The 17,397-nt window shown below is 41.9% G+C and overlaps 1 protein-coding gene across 2 annotated transcripts in view; it reads left to right on the top strand.

Annotated features, from left to right (window-relative positions):
* Positions 1 to 17,397, top strand: part of LRP1 (LDL receptor related protein 1) — a 291,539-nt gene that overhangs the window by 186,252 nt on the left and 87,890 nt on the right. For both annotated transcript variants that reach the window (XM_075852009.1, XM_075852008.1), the window contains exons 25-30: positions 2,184 to 2,388; positions 7,400 to 7,564; positions 8,715 to 8,959; positions 9,138 to 9,269; positions 9,477 to 9,704; positions 9,822 to 9,996. In XM_075852009.1, the coding sequence (XP_075708124.1) occupies positions 2,184 to 2,388; positions 7,400 to 7,564; positions 8,715 to 8,959; positions 9,138 to 9,269; positions 9,477 to 9,704; positions 9,822 to 9,996 (1,150 nt within the window). The remainder of the gene's footprint in view (positions 1 to 2,183; positions 2,389 to 7,399; positions 7,565 to 8,714; positions 8,960 to 9,137; positions 9,270 to 9,476; positions 9,705 to 9,821; positions 9,997 to 17,397) is intronic.

Genomic DNA, 17,397 nt, shown 5'->3' with positions numbered 1-17,397 from the left:
ATTAGTTTCCTGCAATATATGTAGCATTCATGAAAGCAGCTTAACAATTGGACGCAAGGCAAAGCTGAAAATAGAGTTGTGATGGAATCTTCCGTATATCTGCATATGAAGGCACCACAGCAAGACACTAACCAGAAACCTTCAGAGATTCCATTTTTTCCAAACCCTTGGTCACAGTAGATGTTAACTGTGTACATTTCAGGATTAGAGTAAAATGTTGTTGGATTCCGAACTACTGTTTACGTCTATCCCTTACAATTATTAATCAAAGTTGCTGCTAAAATGCAATTGGTGTGTGTGTGTGTGTGTGTGTGTGTGTGTACTAAATTCTCATGAAATGTTCAAGGTTGTGTAGAAACACACATATGGTAGCTTCTATTATGTTATTTTTTTTTAATTAACCTATTTCATTGATACTTTGTGATATCAGTTGTAGTCATCAATGAAGTTTTTTGTTTTCTTCCCCATAAATCGCTTCGGGCCGGTTCACATCAGCGTTTGGGTTCTGTTCAACCTTACTGTCAGAGGAACCGATGAACGGAAAGCCGAAGGGAAACTATAGTTTCTGTTTGCATTACCATTGATTTCAATGGTAATTCTTCAGTTTCAGTCTGTTTCCGTTTCGTAAAGTTTCAGGGTTCAAACTGAAATGGAAGCATTACCGTCGATGGTAATGCAAACAGAAGCTATCGTTTCTATTCGGCTTTACGTTCATTGGTTCCTGTGATGGAATGGTTGAACAGAGCCCCAACGCTGATGTGAACAGGCCCTTATGGCCTTTGCACATGACAGAGTACCACTCGGGCTGTTTTTCATGACATCCGAGTGGCACCCGATAGTTTTCACGGACCCAACTTTCCGATCCGTGGAAAAATAGAACATGTCCTATCATTCCATGGATCATGGACTAGACCCGGCCGGCGCACACTGTCGTGTGCATGAGGCATTATTCTCTATTATACAGTGAAGTTCTACAGCTTTCTAATATACAGTACTTCACATAGAATTGCCTAGACTAGATACAATTGTATCCACTTTTCAGCCAGAGATCAGGCCTAGCTATGTACAGGTTTGTATCCTCAAGAATATAAACAAGAATGTTCTAATTCACTGACGGAAAAAATATCATCTTAAAAATTGTGAGAAATTTAAACACGTGGTATGTTACAAAGCTGCAATACTGTAATACAGTACATAGTAACTGCGCTTTCATCAATCTTTTCATATGTCATAGAGACATATTAAAAGTTTGAATCCAGTGGGGGTCTGGGTATGGAGACCCCCACTGTTGCTGAAACGAAGATGCAGAAGCGCTCAGCTGAGCGCCCTGCACTTTCGGCTGTGATCGGCGCTCCTGATCAAACTGAAGACGGTGCTCATGCAGGTCCTATGTAAGCCATCTTTATCCTGACCATGAGCGCTGATCACAGCCGAAGGAGCAAAGTGCTCAGGTGAGTGCTTTTGCACCTTCGTTTCAGCAACGGTGGAGATCTCAGCACCCGCCCCCACCGATCCTAACTTTTGACATGTCTCTGACATATCAAAAGTTTGGTAAAAGTGTAGTTCCTATTATATAAAGCAGGAAAACCCCTTCAACTTATTGTTAAGATGAGCTCTACTTGGAGACATGTCAGAAAATATGACCAGTGGTGTTCTGTATCCTGTGATGCCACCGATTGCTGGAATGAAGGGGTAACAATGCAGTGAATAGGCATTTATAATAGAAACAGGATGCACTGTGCTCGGAGGAGCACTGCGGCCTCTTTGTTCTACTGATGGAGCACAGACCTTCACCAATAACATCATTTTAGGCCCCGTTTCCGTTTATCTGGCGATCTGACATAGTTTCTTTACGTTTTGGTACAGGAAAACTTATGCATAACTATTCCCATTAATTCCTATGGGAGCAGTTCTGGCATCCCTTGCATCTATTTTAATGCCAGATGTCTACCTCTGCCGGACAGAAAGACGTTGCGTGTAACGTTTCTGTTCTGGCTATGAACGCCGGACCAGTGCACAAAATTACATCGGTTGTATCCAGCTCAGGCTAAAAGCAACTGGCCGGCAGCAGCTGATATATGTAAACCCAGCCTTACGTGTTTCGGTGACTTGTCAAAAGAATTGTAAAGATAAACCTTGTCATATCTTGTACTTCTTGCCATCTGTCATTTATTTTTCTTCAGCCCTTACCAGCTTTGAGGTTATTATTCAGTACGGCCTGGCAACACCGGAAGGCCTGGCTGTAGATTGGATTGCTGGAAATATCTACTGGGTAGAGAGCAACTTGGATCAGATTGAGGTGGCCAAGCTAGATGGTACAATGAGGACAACGCTTCTGGCTGGAGATATTGAACATCCTCGCGCCATTGCCCTAGATCCTCGAAATGGGTCTGTATATATACATTTTTTTTTTCATTAAATGCACATGAAGCTGTAGCAAAGCCAATTATTAATAATTTTCTTTTAATGTAGCAAAGTGCATGTTGTCTAAAATGTTACATGCTGCCAAGTAGCAAAATTTATTGTGAAATAATGCACAGTATCTTGTAAGGCACTCATTAATGATCACCGAGGCCAATCCAATGGGAAGATAAGGTTTTTTTTTACTTTATTGAATCCATATCCAGTGGATATGCTATAAATGTATTGGATGGAAATAACTTTTTTTTTTAGTATTATTGCAGACCTTTAGCAGCTTAAGCAGACCTCTGAACATCAATGTCTATAAAGCAACACATTAGTAGGGGGCAGTATTAGTGCATGACTAGCCAGATGTGATCTTCAGGGCAACCCATATGGAAGTTGGAAAGGTGGCTATAATGATTGTCCCACAACTTTCTTAAAGAGGATCTGTCACTAGTTTAGTAATGGCTTATCTCCTAGCTAATCTAATAGTCGCTGTCACACTGATAATGCTAGTGTAAATTATGGCCAAAAACATTTATTTGAAAAGTTATGGGCTTTTTTTCTAAATATGAAAAATGAGGCTATACTTGCCAAATGGGCATCAACACCAGTGATGCTCCGGAGGTGGAGCTATGTCACAGCCTGTCATGCTGTCCTATCAGCATGAAGCTTCTTTACACACAGTGCTAGTTCAGAGTGAGGTTCACTGTGAGAGACTAATGCTGTAGGGAAGGGGATCTGTTAAAATAGCCATATCTTGGGCTGTGGACCACCTAGAACAGTGGTTCTGGTGGCATATGAAAGATGAGATTGTAATCTATCATATGCCAGGAGCGCAGTTCTAGCTGTGAAACAATCGGAGGTATCACCAGTTAAAGACACAGTTGGGAATGGGAACTGTATATGCATAAAGTATACAGTTTCCATTCCCGACTGTGTTTTCAACTAGTGATATCTCCGGTTGTTTCACAGATAGATCTTCTATCCTGGTGCCATATGACAGATTAGAATCTCATCTTTCATATGCCACCAGAACCAGCAGCCCGAGATTTGGCTATTTTAAGTGATCTCCCTTCCCTCCAACCTCTGTTTCATACACTGTGTGTGAAACGGCTTCATGCTGATAGGACAGCGTCATAGGCTGTGACGTAGCTCCACCTCAGGAGAATCGTTCGTTTTGACGCCCACTTGTGTAGTATAAGCGCGTTTGCATATTTAGAAAAAAAAAGTATAAAATAAAGTTTTGGGACACAATTTTCACTAGCATTGTCAGTGTGCCAGCGTCTATTAGATTAGCTAGGAAATTGGGCATTACTAAACTAGTGACAGATCCTATTTAAATACAGATATAATTGGGAAATGCCTAAATAAAACTTGCAACCTGACAGATGAGGACATATCAAGGACTTAAAGGGGTTGTTCGGTTCCAGCAAATTAATGTTATTTGTTGTATAATACAAAGTTATGCAATTTTCCAATATACTTTCTGTATTAATAACTCATGGTTTTCAATATCTCTGCTTGTTGTTATTCAGTAGGAATCTTCATTGTTTACTTCCAGTGCATAAAATTCTGTCCATGGTCCTGGGGTCATTAGAAGATACACATACTGTAACTGTAACGAGCCGTACACCTGTGTGTCCATCACATCGCCAGGACAGGATTTTATTCACTGGAAGTAACCAATGAAGGTTCCTACTGAATAACAACAAGCAGCTATAGTGAAAACCTTAAGGAATTAATACAGAAAGTATATTGGAAAATTGTAGAGCTTTTAATTATACAAAAACATTCGTTTGCTGAAACCGAACTGCTCCTGTAATGGGAATGGTCCTGAAGGCTTGTATACATTAGCTTGGCCTTCCTTGTTGTGTGGAGGAGCAACGATGTTCCAGACGAATAGCAGCACTAAAACTAAGCAAGGCAATAGCTTTACATACAGTAAGTTATGGGCAGCTTGCCCTTACATCCTCCTTCTCTTCTCCTTTTAATTTAGAGATTTTATCCTACATCCCAATATTTCAGATGGTCATCGAAGGACCAGCACGAGCATGCACAAGACCAAAAATTGGGGTTTCTAGTAGCACGTTGGTCGCTCGAAAGTACTTGAACTGTACTTAAATTATTCTATGAAGTGTTTGCAAAGTACAGTTTTAGGCTATATTCACACGACAGTGAAAAAAAATGTCCATTAAAAACCGATCTGTCAGTTTTTCATGGCCGTTTTCCATCAGTGTGTCTGTAAATTTTCATCCATTTCTTGTCCGTTTTTAATGGCCGTTTGACATCCATTTTGCATCAGTTTTTCATGGCAGTTAAAAAAAAACAAACAAAAAAAAAAAAAACTGATGAATTTCATTGGTCAGGCTTTTTTTGTCCCAACCCCCTGAAAACACCCAAAAGAAGGTCACATGTTCACCTAGATACTATTTACAGCCTCCCTGTATATGATGCCACACACCTCCCTGTATACGATGCCGCACGCCTCCCTGTATACGATGCCGCACGGCCCCCCTGTAGGCGATGCCGCAGGGCCCCCCTGTAGACGATGCCGCACGGCCCCCCTGTAGACGATGCCGCACGGCCCCCCTGTAGACGATGCCGCACGGCCCCCCTGTAGGCGATGCCGCACGGCCCCCCTGTAGACGATGCCGCCCGGCCCCCCTGTAGGCGATGCCGCCCGGCCCCCCTGTAGGCGATGCCGCCCGGCCCCCCTGTAGGCGATGCCGCCCGGCCCCCCTGTAGGCGATGCCGCCCGGCCCCCCCTTTAGGCGATGCCGCCCGGCCCCCCCTGTAGGCGATGCCGCACGGCCCCCCCTGTAGGCGATGCCGCACGGCCCCCCCTGTAGGCGATGCCGCACGGCCCCCCCTGTAGGCGATGCCGCACGGCCCCCCCTGTAGGCGATGCCGCACGGCCCCCCCTGTAGGCGATGCCGCACGGCCCCCCCTGTAGGCGATGCCGCACGGCCCCCCCTGTAGGCGATGCCGCACGGCCCCCCCTGTAGGCGATGCCGCACGGCCCCCCCTGTAGGCGATGCCGCACGGCCCCCCCTGTAGGCGATGCCGCACGGCCCCCCCTGTAGGCGATGCCGCACGGCCCCCCCTGTAGGCGATGCCGCACGGCCCCCCCTGTAGGCGATGCCGCACGGCCCCCCCTGTAGGCGATGCCGCACAGCCCCCCCTGTAGGCGATGCCGCACAAAACTATCGACCAAAACAGAAGAAGTCGGTGCTGCATCGGTGAGTATGTGTCGTTGCGCCGCCAATAGCCAGCAGGGAAACTACTCGTTCCCTTGCAAATCCCCATGTCACAGATCCGTTTTTAACGGTTGTTACATGTATTGACAGCCGTTAAAAACAGATCCATTGACTTCTATGGGGGCCGTGTTCTGAAACCGGCCGTGTGACGACTGTTAAAAGGACGGCCGTCACGTGGCAGTTTATCACTGTCGTGTGAATAAGGCCTTAAGCGATCGAGTCACATTCATGGAAAATTAGAAAAAAGCAATATGTTTTTCTATTGTAGATGGTTTTATCTGAAAGGTGCAGCCCTCTACAGACACTTGTGGTATAACTGTTAGAATTTCTGCATAATTCTGGCTCTTCTGACTTTTTTTTTTCCATTGACAGAGTCCAAAGATAAGCTTGTGGGACTGTAATTGATAGTTGTGTTTGATCAGTCCAGCGGGAGGTTCTTGGAAGTGTTATGAAACAGAATGCAAATGGAATGCCAAAGCTTTACTGAAAACACATAAACTAGAGTAGACATGGGCTGTAATGGTGAAAGCGACACAGAGTTCACAAGCAAATAGCAAATCCACTAATGCACTTGGCAGATGTTTAGTCAAATGCTATATGTCCTTGATATGAAGTGCATGTGTGAATTTAGACTTTTCTTATTTTTTCAGCATATTTGTATATGCAATTTGTAGTAGTTTGACAGCCTACTATGGGAAAAAAAAGCTTGGATTTTCTAGCAATTTCCTTTTTGGGGTACATCGACCCTATAAAAAAACCTTGAAGCAAATGGTGCACTAGGGAGGCTTTTTTTTCTCCCGGTGGAGATTTATTTTGCATACTTTTTCTCCCAGAGATCATTGCTTTACCTTAACTATTAGCTAAAGCTCTGCAAGAAGAAATAGTACCTTCTGAAATGAAGCTGATCTGTAAAGAATGGGCAGGTTTTTAGTAATAAGTATATACATAGTGCATTGTGAATTCTCAGCAATCGATGACCAATAGTTGAGAGAGACACAGTTTAAATGGATTTTCCGGGAATTCACCCAACGTTAAAATAAGAAACCTGTTAGTATACCTCACTTTACGATCCCTCACGGTTTGGGTCCCCAGACACATCTTTGCTTACAGATCTCTTTGGTGACATGTCCTGAAGTGATTGGCCAGCTCACTTCTGTGCCCCTGCCATGCATTCATGTAAACAAAAATGACTGTGGTGACCCGAACAGCAGCCGTGAGGTGATGGTTACAAATTGTAAAAGCTAAGAATATTAACAAATTTGATATTTCAACATTATCAAGGAATTTAAAAGTTTTATTCATTTCCGGAAGATCATTTAAAATTTACAATCAATATGGTGATGGATCCTGTTGTCACTTTGTAAAAATGGCTGTCGCATTGAGATACAAAAATAACAATATCTTTGAAAATGTAATTTATTTATTTTAAAAAAAAAAAGGTCGGTTGCTCTAACATATAATTTACTTTATGACCCTTGTAGCTTTTCGACTTAGGTCTATATGGTACTTCCACAAATAATAAATCCTGATAAAAGCAGTATAATTTCAATTGGGATAAAAAAAAACGTAACTCAAGGTCAGAAAACATCTTGGAATATATTTAGCAATCTGCTTATTGGAGCTACTGATTATAGTATTTATGTCCAATGTAAGATATAAGAGCGCAAGACACGTTTTTCCTATCTAGCATAAGTCATATATTCTTTATGTGAAAAATTCTTTATTATTTTTTTTAGAATTCTCTTCTGGACAGACTGGGATTCTAGCTTGCCACGCATCGAAGCAGCGTCTATGAGCGGAGAGGGACGCAGGACAATTCATAAAGAGACTGGATCAGGAGGATGGCCAAATGGTCTTACTGTGGACTACCTGGAGGAGCGCATTCTTTGGATTGATGCCAGGTACAACTTAACCATACAATCATATACAGATATGAGTGCCGTGTAAAGGCCACAGACCAGAACACACACACAATATTTTTTGACCTAGAAGAGGACCACAGCTTGTATCCTGTAACTTGAAATAGCAAGGCGGTGATACTTGTATTTTAACTTCCTTTTTGACATCCACTGTATTTCTGTCGCAGGTGAATGTATGGAGCGAGCTCAGGACTCCTCTTGGTACGACAGCTGACAGCCTAATCTAACGGCTGGGATCAGTGATAACTCTGATCCCTGCTGTTTAACCCCTTAGCAACCGCGGCAGCTGAGCGGTTAGACAGAGAGGGAGCTTCCTTTCTCACCCAATAAGCCCACGCAAAGCAATCGTGGAGTTCTGATGGATTTTCATGATATCCAGGGGCCCTAATGAAGACTCCCAGGTCTGACATCTGCAGGGCCTAATAGGATAGTGCTGACAGCATAATACACTTTAATACAGAATCATTGTAGTGTATTCTAAAAGCAATCGCATTTTAAAGTCCCCTAGCAGGACAAAAAAATTATTAATTTTTTTTTTTTAAAGTCTAAAAGTAACAAAAACAACAACTTTTACAATTTATTGCGTAAAAAATATAAACCATAAACATAATGGGCACAGCTGTGTCCGTAACAATACCATTTATTAAAATATAATGTTATCTATCCTGCACGGTGAACGTTGTAAAAATAAAACAAAAAACAACACTGGCACAATTTATTTTTTTTGTCCATTCCACACCACACAGTTTTTCAATACAATATGTGGTACATAAAATGGTATAGTTTAAAACTACAACTTAACCTGCAAAAAACAAGCCCTTATACAGCTATGTCAATGAAAATAGAAAAAGTTATGCCTCTTGAGAGGTGGGGGATAAAAAAAAAGTGGAAAAAACGTTGCAAAACTGCCTGGAAGGGGTTAATCTTCTGGTTCCCAATGCATCACCTATGTGCTCTCCAGTGCATCACTATACGATTCAATTCATTCATAGTAAAATCATTTTCTATTATGTGTATTATTGTTGTTAGTTTATCATCTTGTATGTACAGGAGTTTTATAGGCTTTTGAACCATCAAACTCGAGTTCTGTTTGAGTTGGTTACTATGTTACTTAGCTGTGTTCACTCCTTAGATCAGATGCAATTTACTCGGCAAAGTATGATGGTTCTGGACACATTGAAGTACTGAAAGGCCATGAATACTTATCTCATCCTTTTGCCGTCACGCTATATGGTGGGGAAGTATATTGGACTGACTGGAGAACAAACACCTTGGCAAAGGCAAATAAATGGACTGGTCACAATGTGACAATTGTACAGCGTACCAACACTCAACCCTTTGACCTGCAGGTTTATCACCCCTCACGCCAACCCCTAGGTAAGGCATAAAACTTTCATAAAGGGCAATATCCCGTTTCTGTTCATGTTTGTGCATTCGTACTTCAAGCGTTGGTTCTCCGTGACTGATGCATTATTGTACCACTGTAAGAAAGTAGATTATTTTCTGTATTTCTTTTAAATGCTTATTTTAGATTTCTTTGTTTCATACATTGTAGCTCCAAATCCATGCGCAGCAAATGATGGAAAAGGACCCTGCAGTCATTTGTGCCTTATTAACTACAACCAGACATTCTCCTGCGCTTGCCCTCATCTCATGAAGTTGTCTCCAGATAAAAAGACTTGTCTTGGTAAGTGTATCACTCGTTCTTGAGAGTATTGTTTGTATGTTTTAATCTTGGCATTTTAAGACATAGTGCCAGCTGTTTGCAGCTGAAAAATACGATGCATTTGGAATACGTTGTAAAATATAGTCGAAACATGTATTGGTTTCCTCGTAGAGTTTAGTCTAATTGTCCAGTCTATCGAGTTCAGTTTTGTCTCTTTGACACTTTCAGAATCCAGAAAGTTCCTGTTGTATGCTCGCCAGATGGAAATCCGTGGCGTTGACATTGATAACCCATATTACAACTACATCATCTCCTTCACTGTCCCTGATATCGACAATGTCACTGTAGTAGATTATGATGCCCTAGAACAGCGCATCTACTGGTCGGATGTCCGTACACAAACCATCAAGAGAGCTTTCATCAATGGCACTGGAGTAGAGACTGTGGTGTCTGCTGGTAATAACCAACACGCTTGTTCTCTCTACCCTAGGAGGTCTATAAAGAAGTTTTTGGTTATATATTTTTAAATTATATATATATATATATATATATATTTTTCTTTCAAATTTGCAGATTTACCAAATGCTCAAGGATTGGCTGTTGACTGGGTGTCTCGAAACCTCTATTGGACCAGTTATGATGCTAATAAAAAGCAAATCAATGTGGCTCGCTTGGATGGGTCTTTCAAGAATGCAGTCATCCAGGGCTTGGACAAACCACATTGCCTTGTCGTATATCCACTGGAAGGGTATGTTTCTGTTTTTTATTTTGTTGAGTAATAGATAGATAATTGTAAGTAAAGGATTTAATATATTAAAAGAATTCGTACTCCCCACCCCCCCTTAAAATCAATATTGGTTCAGTTATTTCTTATTTTTTATGCAACCCAATGGAAAATGCCTGAAGCAAAATCATTGGCTTTAAAGAGGCTCTGTGACCACATTAGAAGTGCCCTATCTCCTACATAATGTGATTGGCGCTGTAATGTAGAGAACAGCAGTGGTTTTTTTATTTATGACTTTTTCTTAATGCCCAACTGGGCGTGTTTTTACTTTTTGACCAAGTGGGTGTTGTAAAGAGAAGTGTATGACGCTGACCCATCAGCGTCATACTCTTCTCTCCATTCATGTACTCGGCACATAGTGATCTAGCGAGATCACGATGTGCTGTCACTTACTCACACATTAAGTTTACTGAAGTGTCTTGAGCGTGAATAGACATCGCTTCCAGCCAGGACGCGATGTCTATTCACAATCCCGACACTTCGGTAATGTTTGTGTGTCACTTACTAACACAGCACATCGAGATCACGCTGTGCTGTCATTTACAGCGTGATTTCACAAGATCATGCGTGCTGTCATTAAGTCCCACACAAACGTTACCGAAGTGTTGGGATTGTGATTAGACACCGCGTCCTGGCTGGACGGGATGTCTATTCACTCTCCAGACACTTCAGTAAAGTTAATGTGTGAGTAGTAAGATCACTATGTGCCGAGTACATGAATGGAGAGAATTGTATGACGCTGATTGGTCAGCGTTATAGACTTCTCTCTACAACGCCGACTTGTTCAAAAGCTAAAGAAACGCACAGTTGGGCATTAAGAAAGTCATTAGCATAAATCTAAAATAGGTCATAACTTGGTGAAAATTGATCGTTTTTCTAAATAAAAAAACACTGCTGTTCCCTACATTACAGCGCCGATCACATTATGTAGAGGGTAGGGCACTTATAATGTGGTGACAGAGCCTCCTTTAATGTCCTATTATCATACCTGTAAGGTTCATCATTCCAGGAAACCATTCTTCACAAGCTTGTTTGGAACCTTTTGCATGGTGTGGTGAAATTGATATCCTATTGGATGAATTTCTGGGCCATCAAGTAAGATGAATCTCTTCATAATATACAGTCAAGTCACAATATTATGACCACCTCCTACTTTCGACGTCTGCAGCGTGTAGCCCATGAAGGATGTGATGTGTCGTGGGCTGGCTTGGTGGGTATATATGGTGGGCGATAGGCAGTCTGAACAAATCACTCGTTGCCATAGATAAAAGGGGCGATTTAGCAGAATTGCAAGGGATGATTATTGGATTTCGGACTAAGGGTGTCCGTATTTCTCAAACAGCGCAGTTTGTGAACCGTTTGTGTGCTGCTGTGGTGAAAGTGTATAGTCAGTGGACAAATGGCACGATTGGGAATAACCGATGTGGAAACTGCGGAGCACCACATGCCATTGATGTGAGAGGTGAACGTCTGCTATGAAGGTGCGCTCGGGTCAAACGACACACTACAATGGAGCAGCTCACCCTGAAAATCATACAGGGGGCTACCAGATGTGTGTCTAAAACAACAGTTCAGCGAACCCTACTACGTATGGGGCTCCAAAGAAGACGGATGGTCACTGCTTCTATGCTAACAAAGGTGCATCGGGAAAAAAAGGCTTCAATTTGCACGACCGTATCAGAATTGGACCACCAATGATTGGCAAAGGGTTGCCTTCTCCCATGAGTCACATTTTTTGCTTCATCGAATGGATGGAAGTTGGCGTGTCAGGCGAGAAACATCAGAGAACAAACACCCTGCAACCATTGCTGGAGGAAGACAAGCTGGTGGCGGCAGCGTTATGGTCTGGGGAATTTTTTCATGGCATTCTCTGGGCCCACTTATCCATGTGGAAGGCACTTTGAACTGATTTGGGTATAAATCCATCATTGCAGATCACGTCCACCCATACATGCTGTTTGTCTTCCCTGGGGCAGATGGAATCTTCCCACAACACATTGCGACATGTCACACGGCTAGAAATGTCGGACAGTGGTTGGAAGAGCACGACCAATACTTCCAAGTACTTCCCTGGCCCCCTAATTCGCCAGACTTGAACCCAATTGAGCATCTGTGGGATCACCTCGATCATCTTGTTCGCTCTATGGATCCTCCCCCACGCACCCTCCAGCAAATGTGGCATGCACTGCAGTCCACATGGCTCCAGATAGCTGAGACAACCTACCAGCACCTTATTGAGTCGCTCCCAGTCCGTCTAGCCTCTGTCAGTGCTGCACACGGCGGTTACTCTGGATATTAGCTGGTGGTCGTAATATTGTGACTCTACTCTATTTTAACAGCACATTTATGGCTGTCACAACCAGTATTACCTCTAAATTGTCTCTTCTAGAAAGATCTAGTCATTTGAATGACTACATGCAATACTAGATTTCCCCCTGGAGCAGCTTCTGCAAGTGAAATAAGCAGCTGACGACCACTTCTGACAAAATCCACTATTAGCGGGGGTCTCCGAGGCCGCCAAACAGATCTCAAATTAAAGGGGTTTTCTGTCTGTAATGGGATAACCCTATTAATACAAATTCTAAAGAACTCAACAATCCCATTAGCAGCTGTACCTGTATAGTTTTTTTTTTTAATCAGAGCACAGCTTTCCAGAAATAGCCTTTAAGTACATCTGTATGTTGGAAATTAAATCAACTTGTAATGCAGAAAGGATCGACACAGATACAGCCTTCGTGAAGCCCGCCATTGTACCAGAAGTACGTCAAGTAAACCAGATTTCCAGTAAAAATACAAAAGTCTGAAATATTTACTAGACATGCTGAGAAAATGTTCTCTATGTGAATTCATAAATGATAACCGGATGGATAACCTCATATGTGGGAGATGAGTGTGCTATGATCGGATTTGTTTTTCAGATCCTTAGTTGGAATGACCAAATATTTCAGTGTCGATGGCCAGGTTTAGAGCTTGAAAATATTTTTTTTCTTATGAAGTAAAGGAGAAAAATCCTTAACACATTAGGAACTGTACAGAATGCTCCCAGGGCAGGCCACTGGAGATTTTACAGTTTTACTTGGATGTTGTTTGCATAGAAGTTTTTCCACTATCATTAGAAATTTAGGTAGTAAGCGGGAAGTTGCCCAGTGTTATTTCTTCATACACACTTGTTGTAATTCAGCGTTTCTGCCTCCAGGCGGGTGCTCTTGTGGGTAGTTGTTAGTGGCACACTGGAGAATGTGACTACTTCTGGTTGCTTTCCTGTCTCTGGCTGGCCTGCATGTGGGGGTGGACTAAAGTAGTTTCCAGTAATGTGGAAATAAGCAGAGCCAACTGTGTGGGAGAGCTGGGTTCATTACGGGAAATTAATGCGAGGAAACGGTGGATCAGACTTGGTGATAATGTCACGCAGACCCCAAATCCGATCCAAGAATTTACCGGCTGCGTTTAAGAAAATGATTATGTTTAGAGGTTTATACGTCCATCGCATCGAAATGCATAATGCATTGAAATTCTTCCAGCAGCCAAATAAAATACTGGACATATTATACAAGTTATGCTATGGAAATCTGATATTTGTTAATATATTTCAGCTGCTCCGCTTGTAAGTAGACTGGATACGTACACGTTACTTTGTGGGGGGACTTCATATTTCTTTACCAATGGCTTATCCATGCTTGTGTGAATGGCAGCGGCTTCTCTAACTGATAACAGGAGCTGTTATTTTTTAAGTGGATGATAACCAATAAATAAATATGCTCTCAAGAACATTGGACCTTGTTCACACAGCACAGCCTTGATGCAGGTTTTACATGCAATTTTTAAGCCAGAACTAGAAGTGGATCTAGGATCGTAGACACTTTAGGGCCTTCCTTTATTTTTTCTACTTTAGGTTTCATTCCTGGTTTTGGCTTAAAAAAATACATGCAGTCAATGCAGCAAATCTGCCCTGCGTGAATAAGGTGTTAGGCCCCTAGTTCAAACTGAGTATTTTGCAGGCAGAAAAATCAGTCTCAAAATTCCATCTGGAATTTTGAGGCAGATTTTGACCTGCCTGCACGCCGTTTCCCGCGGCGTTCTTCGCTCAACGGCCGCAGGCAAAAATGCCAGGAAAAACGCTTTCTCTGCCTCTCATTGATGTCAATGGGAGGTCAGAGACGGAAACGCCCAAAGAAAGGGCATGTCGCTGGTTTTTCCCGCGAGCCTCCGTCGGCAAATCCTAGCTGAAATCCGGGGTAAAAAACGCCTCCACCTCCCATTAAAATCAATGGGAGACTGTATGGTTTCCGTGACAAGAAAACTCTGAACAGTTCCTTAGGGAGGAAAATTTCAGGGTGTTTTGCATTTTTTTTTATTACTACATTTAGTTGAAAAAGAGGATATTACCTTTTTATTTGCTCTATTCATAAAGCATGCATGGACCAACTAGGATTTTTTGCTTGATGAAATCTAGTGCGTAAAATGTTTCTCAAAGGGATTTCCTCAACATTAGGCTGGTCTCATTGTGTGCCACTGCTAAGATCCCGATCCTTTTGCTCTAATCTTTGGGGGAACCTGATAACAAGTATTGAATTCCCACTTTTTACATTAAAAATTAATAGGCTGTCCAGACATGCTAGGTCCTTCAGAGTGAGAGGTCTCTATGGCGCCACCTTACTCTGGGGATGCTGCACTAAGGATTCCCCCCAAATAACTAAGAATACTCTAATAGAGCATTTGAATATGGGTTTTCTTAAAGAGGACCTGTCATATAAGTTGAACTGGTTTACTGACCTGAATAGCGCTGTCTCCTGTATTCCAGCGCTGTTTCTTTTTTTTTTTGGGGGGGGGGGGGGTGGGGTGGTTCTGTACAGCCCCTGTTCCAGACATATGGCCCACTGTTGTGTTGGCTCCTTAAATGCAATTTTTGCTGTAGTTAACCAGTGGTGTTCAGCTTGCTTCCCTGCCCCTGATGCTGACCAATCAGCGTGAGGCAGCCTGAAAATTGTTCACACCCTGTTGGCTAACTACAGCAAATTGGCATATAGGGAGCCAAAAAATCGGTGAACCATATCTCCAGGAGAAAAAACAACGCTGAAATCAGGGAGACTGCACTATTCAGGTCTGTTCAGTTTAACTTCTTTGACCTAGTGACAGGTACTCTTTAACCCCTTCCCTCTTTGGCCACTTTTGACCTTCCTGACAGAGCCTCATTTTTCAAATCTGACATGTTTCACTTTATGTGGTAATAACTCCGGAATGCTTTTACCTATCCAAGCGATTCTGAGATTATTTTCTTTATGTTACTGGCAAAATTTGCCCGATACATTCAGTATTTAATTGTGAAAAACACCAAAATTTAGGGAAAAATTGCAAAAATTAGCATTTTTCTCAATTTAAATGTATCTGCTTGTAAGACAGGCAGTTATAACACACAAAAATGTTGCTAACTAACATCCCCATATGTCTACTTTAGATTGGCATCGTTTTTGAACATCATTTTATTTTTCTAGAGCGTTACAAGGCTTAGAACTTTAGCAGCAATTTCTCACATTTTCAAGAAAATTTCAAAATGCTATTTTTACAGGGGCCAGTTCAGTTGTGAAGTGGCTTTGAGGTCCTTAGATATTAGAAACCCCCAATAAGTCACCCCATTTTAAAAACAGCACCCCTGAAAGTATTCAAGACAGCATTTAGAAAGTTTCTTAACCCTTTAGACATTGCGCAGGAATTAAGGCAAAGTAGAGGTGAAATTTACAAAGTTCATTATTTTTTTCCAGAAATTCATTTTGAATCAATTTTTTTTTTGCACCACAGAATGTTTTACCCAAGAAATGCAACTCAATATTTATTGCCCAGGTTCTGCAGTTTTAGGAAATATCCCACATGTGGCTCTAGTGTGCTACTGGACTGAAGCACCGGCCTCAGAAGCAAAGGAGCACCTGGTGGATTTTGGGCCTCCTTTTTATTAGAATATATTTTAGGCACCATGTCCGCTTTGAACGGGTCTAGTGGAACTAAAACAGTGGAAACCCAGCAAAAGTGACCCCATTTGGGAAACTACACCCCTCGAAGAATTTATCTAGGGGTGTAGCAAGCATTTTGACCGGGCAGTTTTTTTGCAAAAATTTTTGGAACTAGGCCATAAAAATGAAAATCTAATTTTTTTTCAAATAAAATGTAGGTTTAGCTAATTTTTTTTCATTTCCACAAGGACTAAAGGAGAAAAAGCACCGTAACATTTGTAAAGCATCTTCTCCCGAGTAAAACAATACCCCACATGTGGTAATAAACGGCTGTTTGGACACACGGCAGGGCTGAGAAGGGAAAGAGCGCTATTTGGCTTTTGGAACTCAAATTTAGCAGGAATGGTTTGCGGAGGCCATGTCGCATTTGCAAAGCTCCTGAGGGGACAAAACAGTGGAAACCCCCAACAAGTGACCCCATTTTGGAAACTACACCCCATGAGGAAATTATCTAGGGGTACAGTGAGCAGTTTGACCCCACAGGTGTTTTACAGAACTTATTGGAACTAGGCCATGAAAATGAAAATCTACATTTTTTTCAAATAAAATGTAGGTTTAGCTAATTTTTTTTCATTTCCACAAGGACTAAAGGAGAAAAAGCACCGTAACATTTGTAAAGCAACTTCTCCCGAGTAAAACAATACCCCACATGTGGTCACAAACATCTGTTTGGACACACAGTAGGGCTCAGAATGGAACTAGCACCATTTGGATTTTGGAATGGTTTCTGGGCGCCATGTCACATTTGCTGAGCCCCTGTAGTACTAGTACAGTGGAAACACCCCAAAAGTGACTCCATTTGGGAAACTGCACCCCCTAAGGAATCATCTAGGGGTATAGTGAAAATTTTGATCCCAAAGGTTTTTTGCTGAATTAATTAGAATTAAGCCATGAAAATGAAAAATTATTTTTTTTTCCAACAAGATGTAGTTTTAGATACACATTTTTCATTTTTACAAGGAATAGAGAAGAAAAAGCACCCCAACATTTGTAAAGTAATTTCTCCCGAGTACGGTAACACCCCATATGTGGTTATAATCAGCTGTTTACGTATATGGGAGCATTCAGAAGAAAAGGAGCTGTATTTTATCTTTTGGAGCGTAGATTTTGCTGGAGTTTGCGGACGCCATGTTGCATTTGCAAAACCCCTGATGTACCAAACAAAAGTGACCCCGTTTTAGAAACTACACCCCTAAAGGCATTTATCAAGGGGTGTAGTGAGAATTTAGACTCCACAGGTGTTTTTCAGAAATGAATACGCAGTAGATGGTGCAAAGTGAAAATTTCTCCACTGATCTGCCCATTCACCGCACAAGATGTTGTGACCCTAGAGAATCTTACCCCATAAATTGTTAAGCGG

This window comes from Rhinoderma darwinii, chromosome 2 (genome assembly GCF_050947455.1).
Source record: "Rhinoderma darwinii isolate aRhiDar2 chromosome 2, aRhiDar2.hap1, whole genome shotgun sequence".
Lineage (NCBI taxonomy): Eukaryota > Metazoa > Chordata > Amphibia > Anura > Rhinodermatidae > Rhinoderma > Rhinoderma darwinii.
This window is presented reverse-complemented; position numbering and strand designations above follow the sequence as displayed.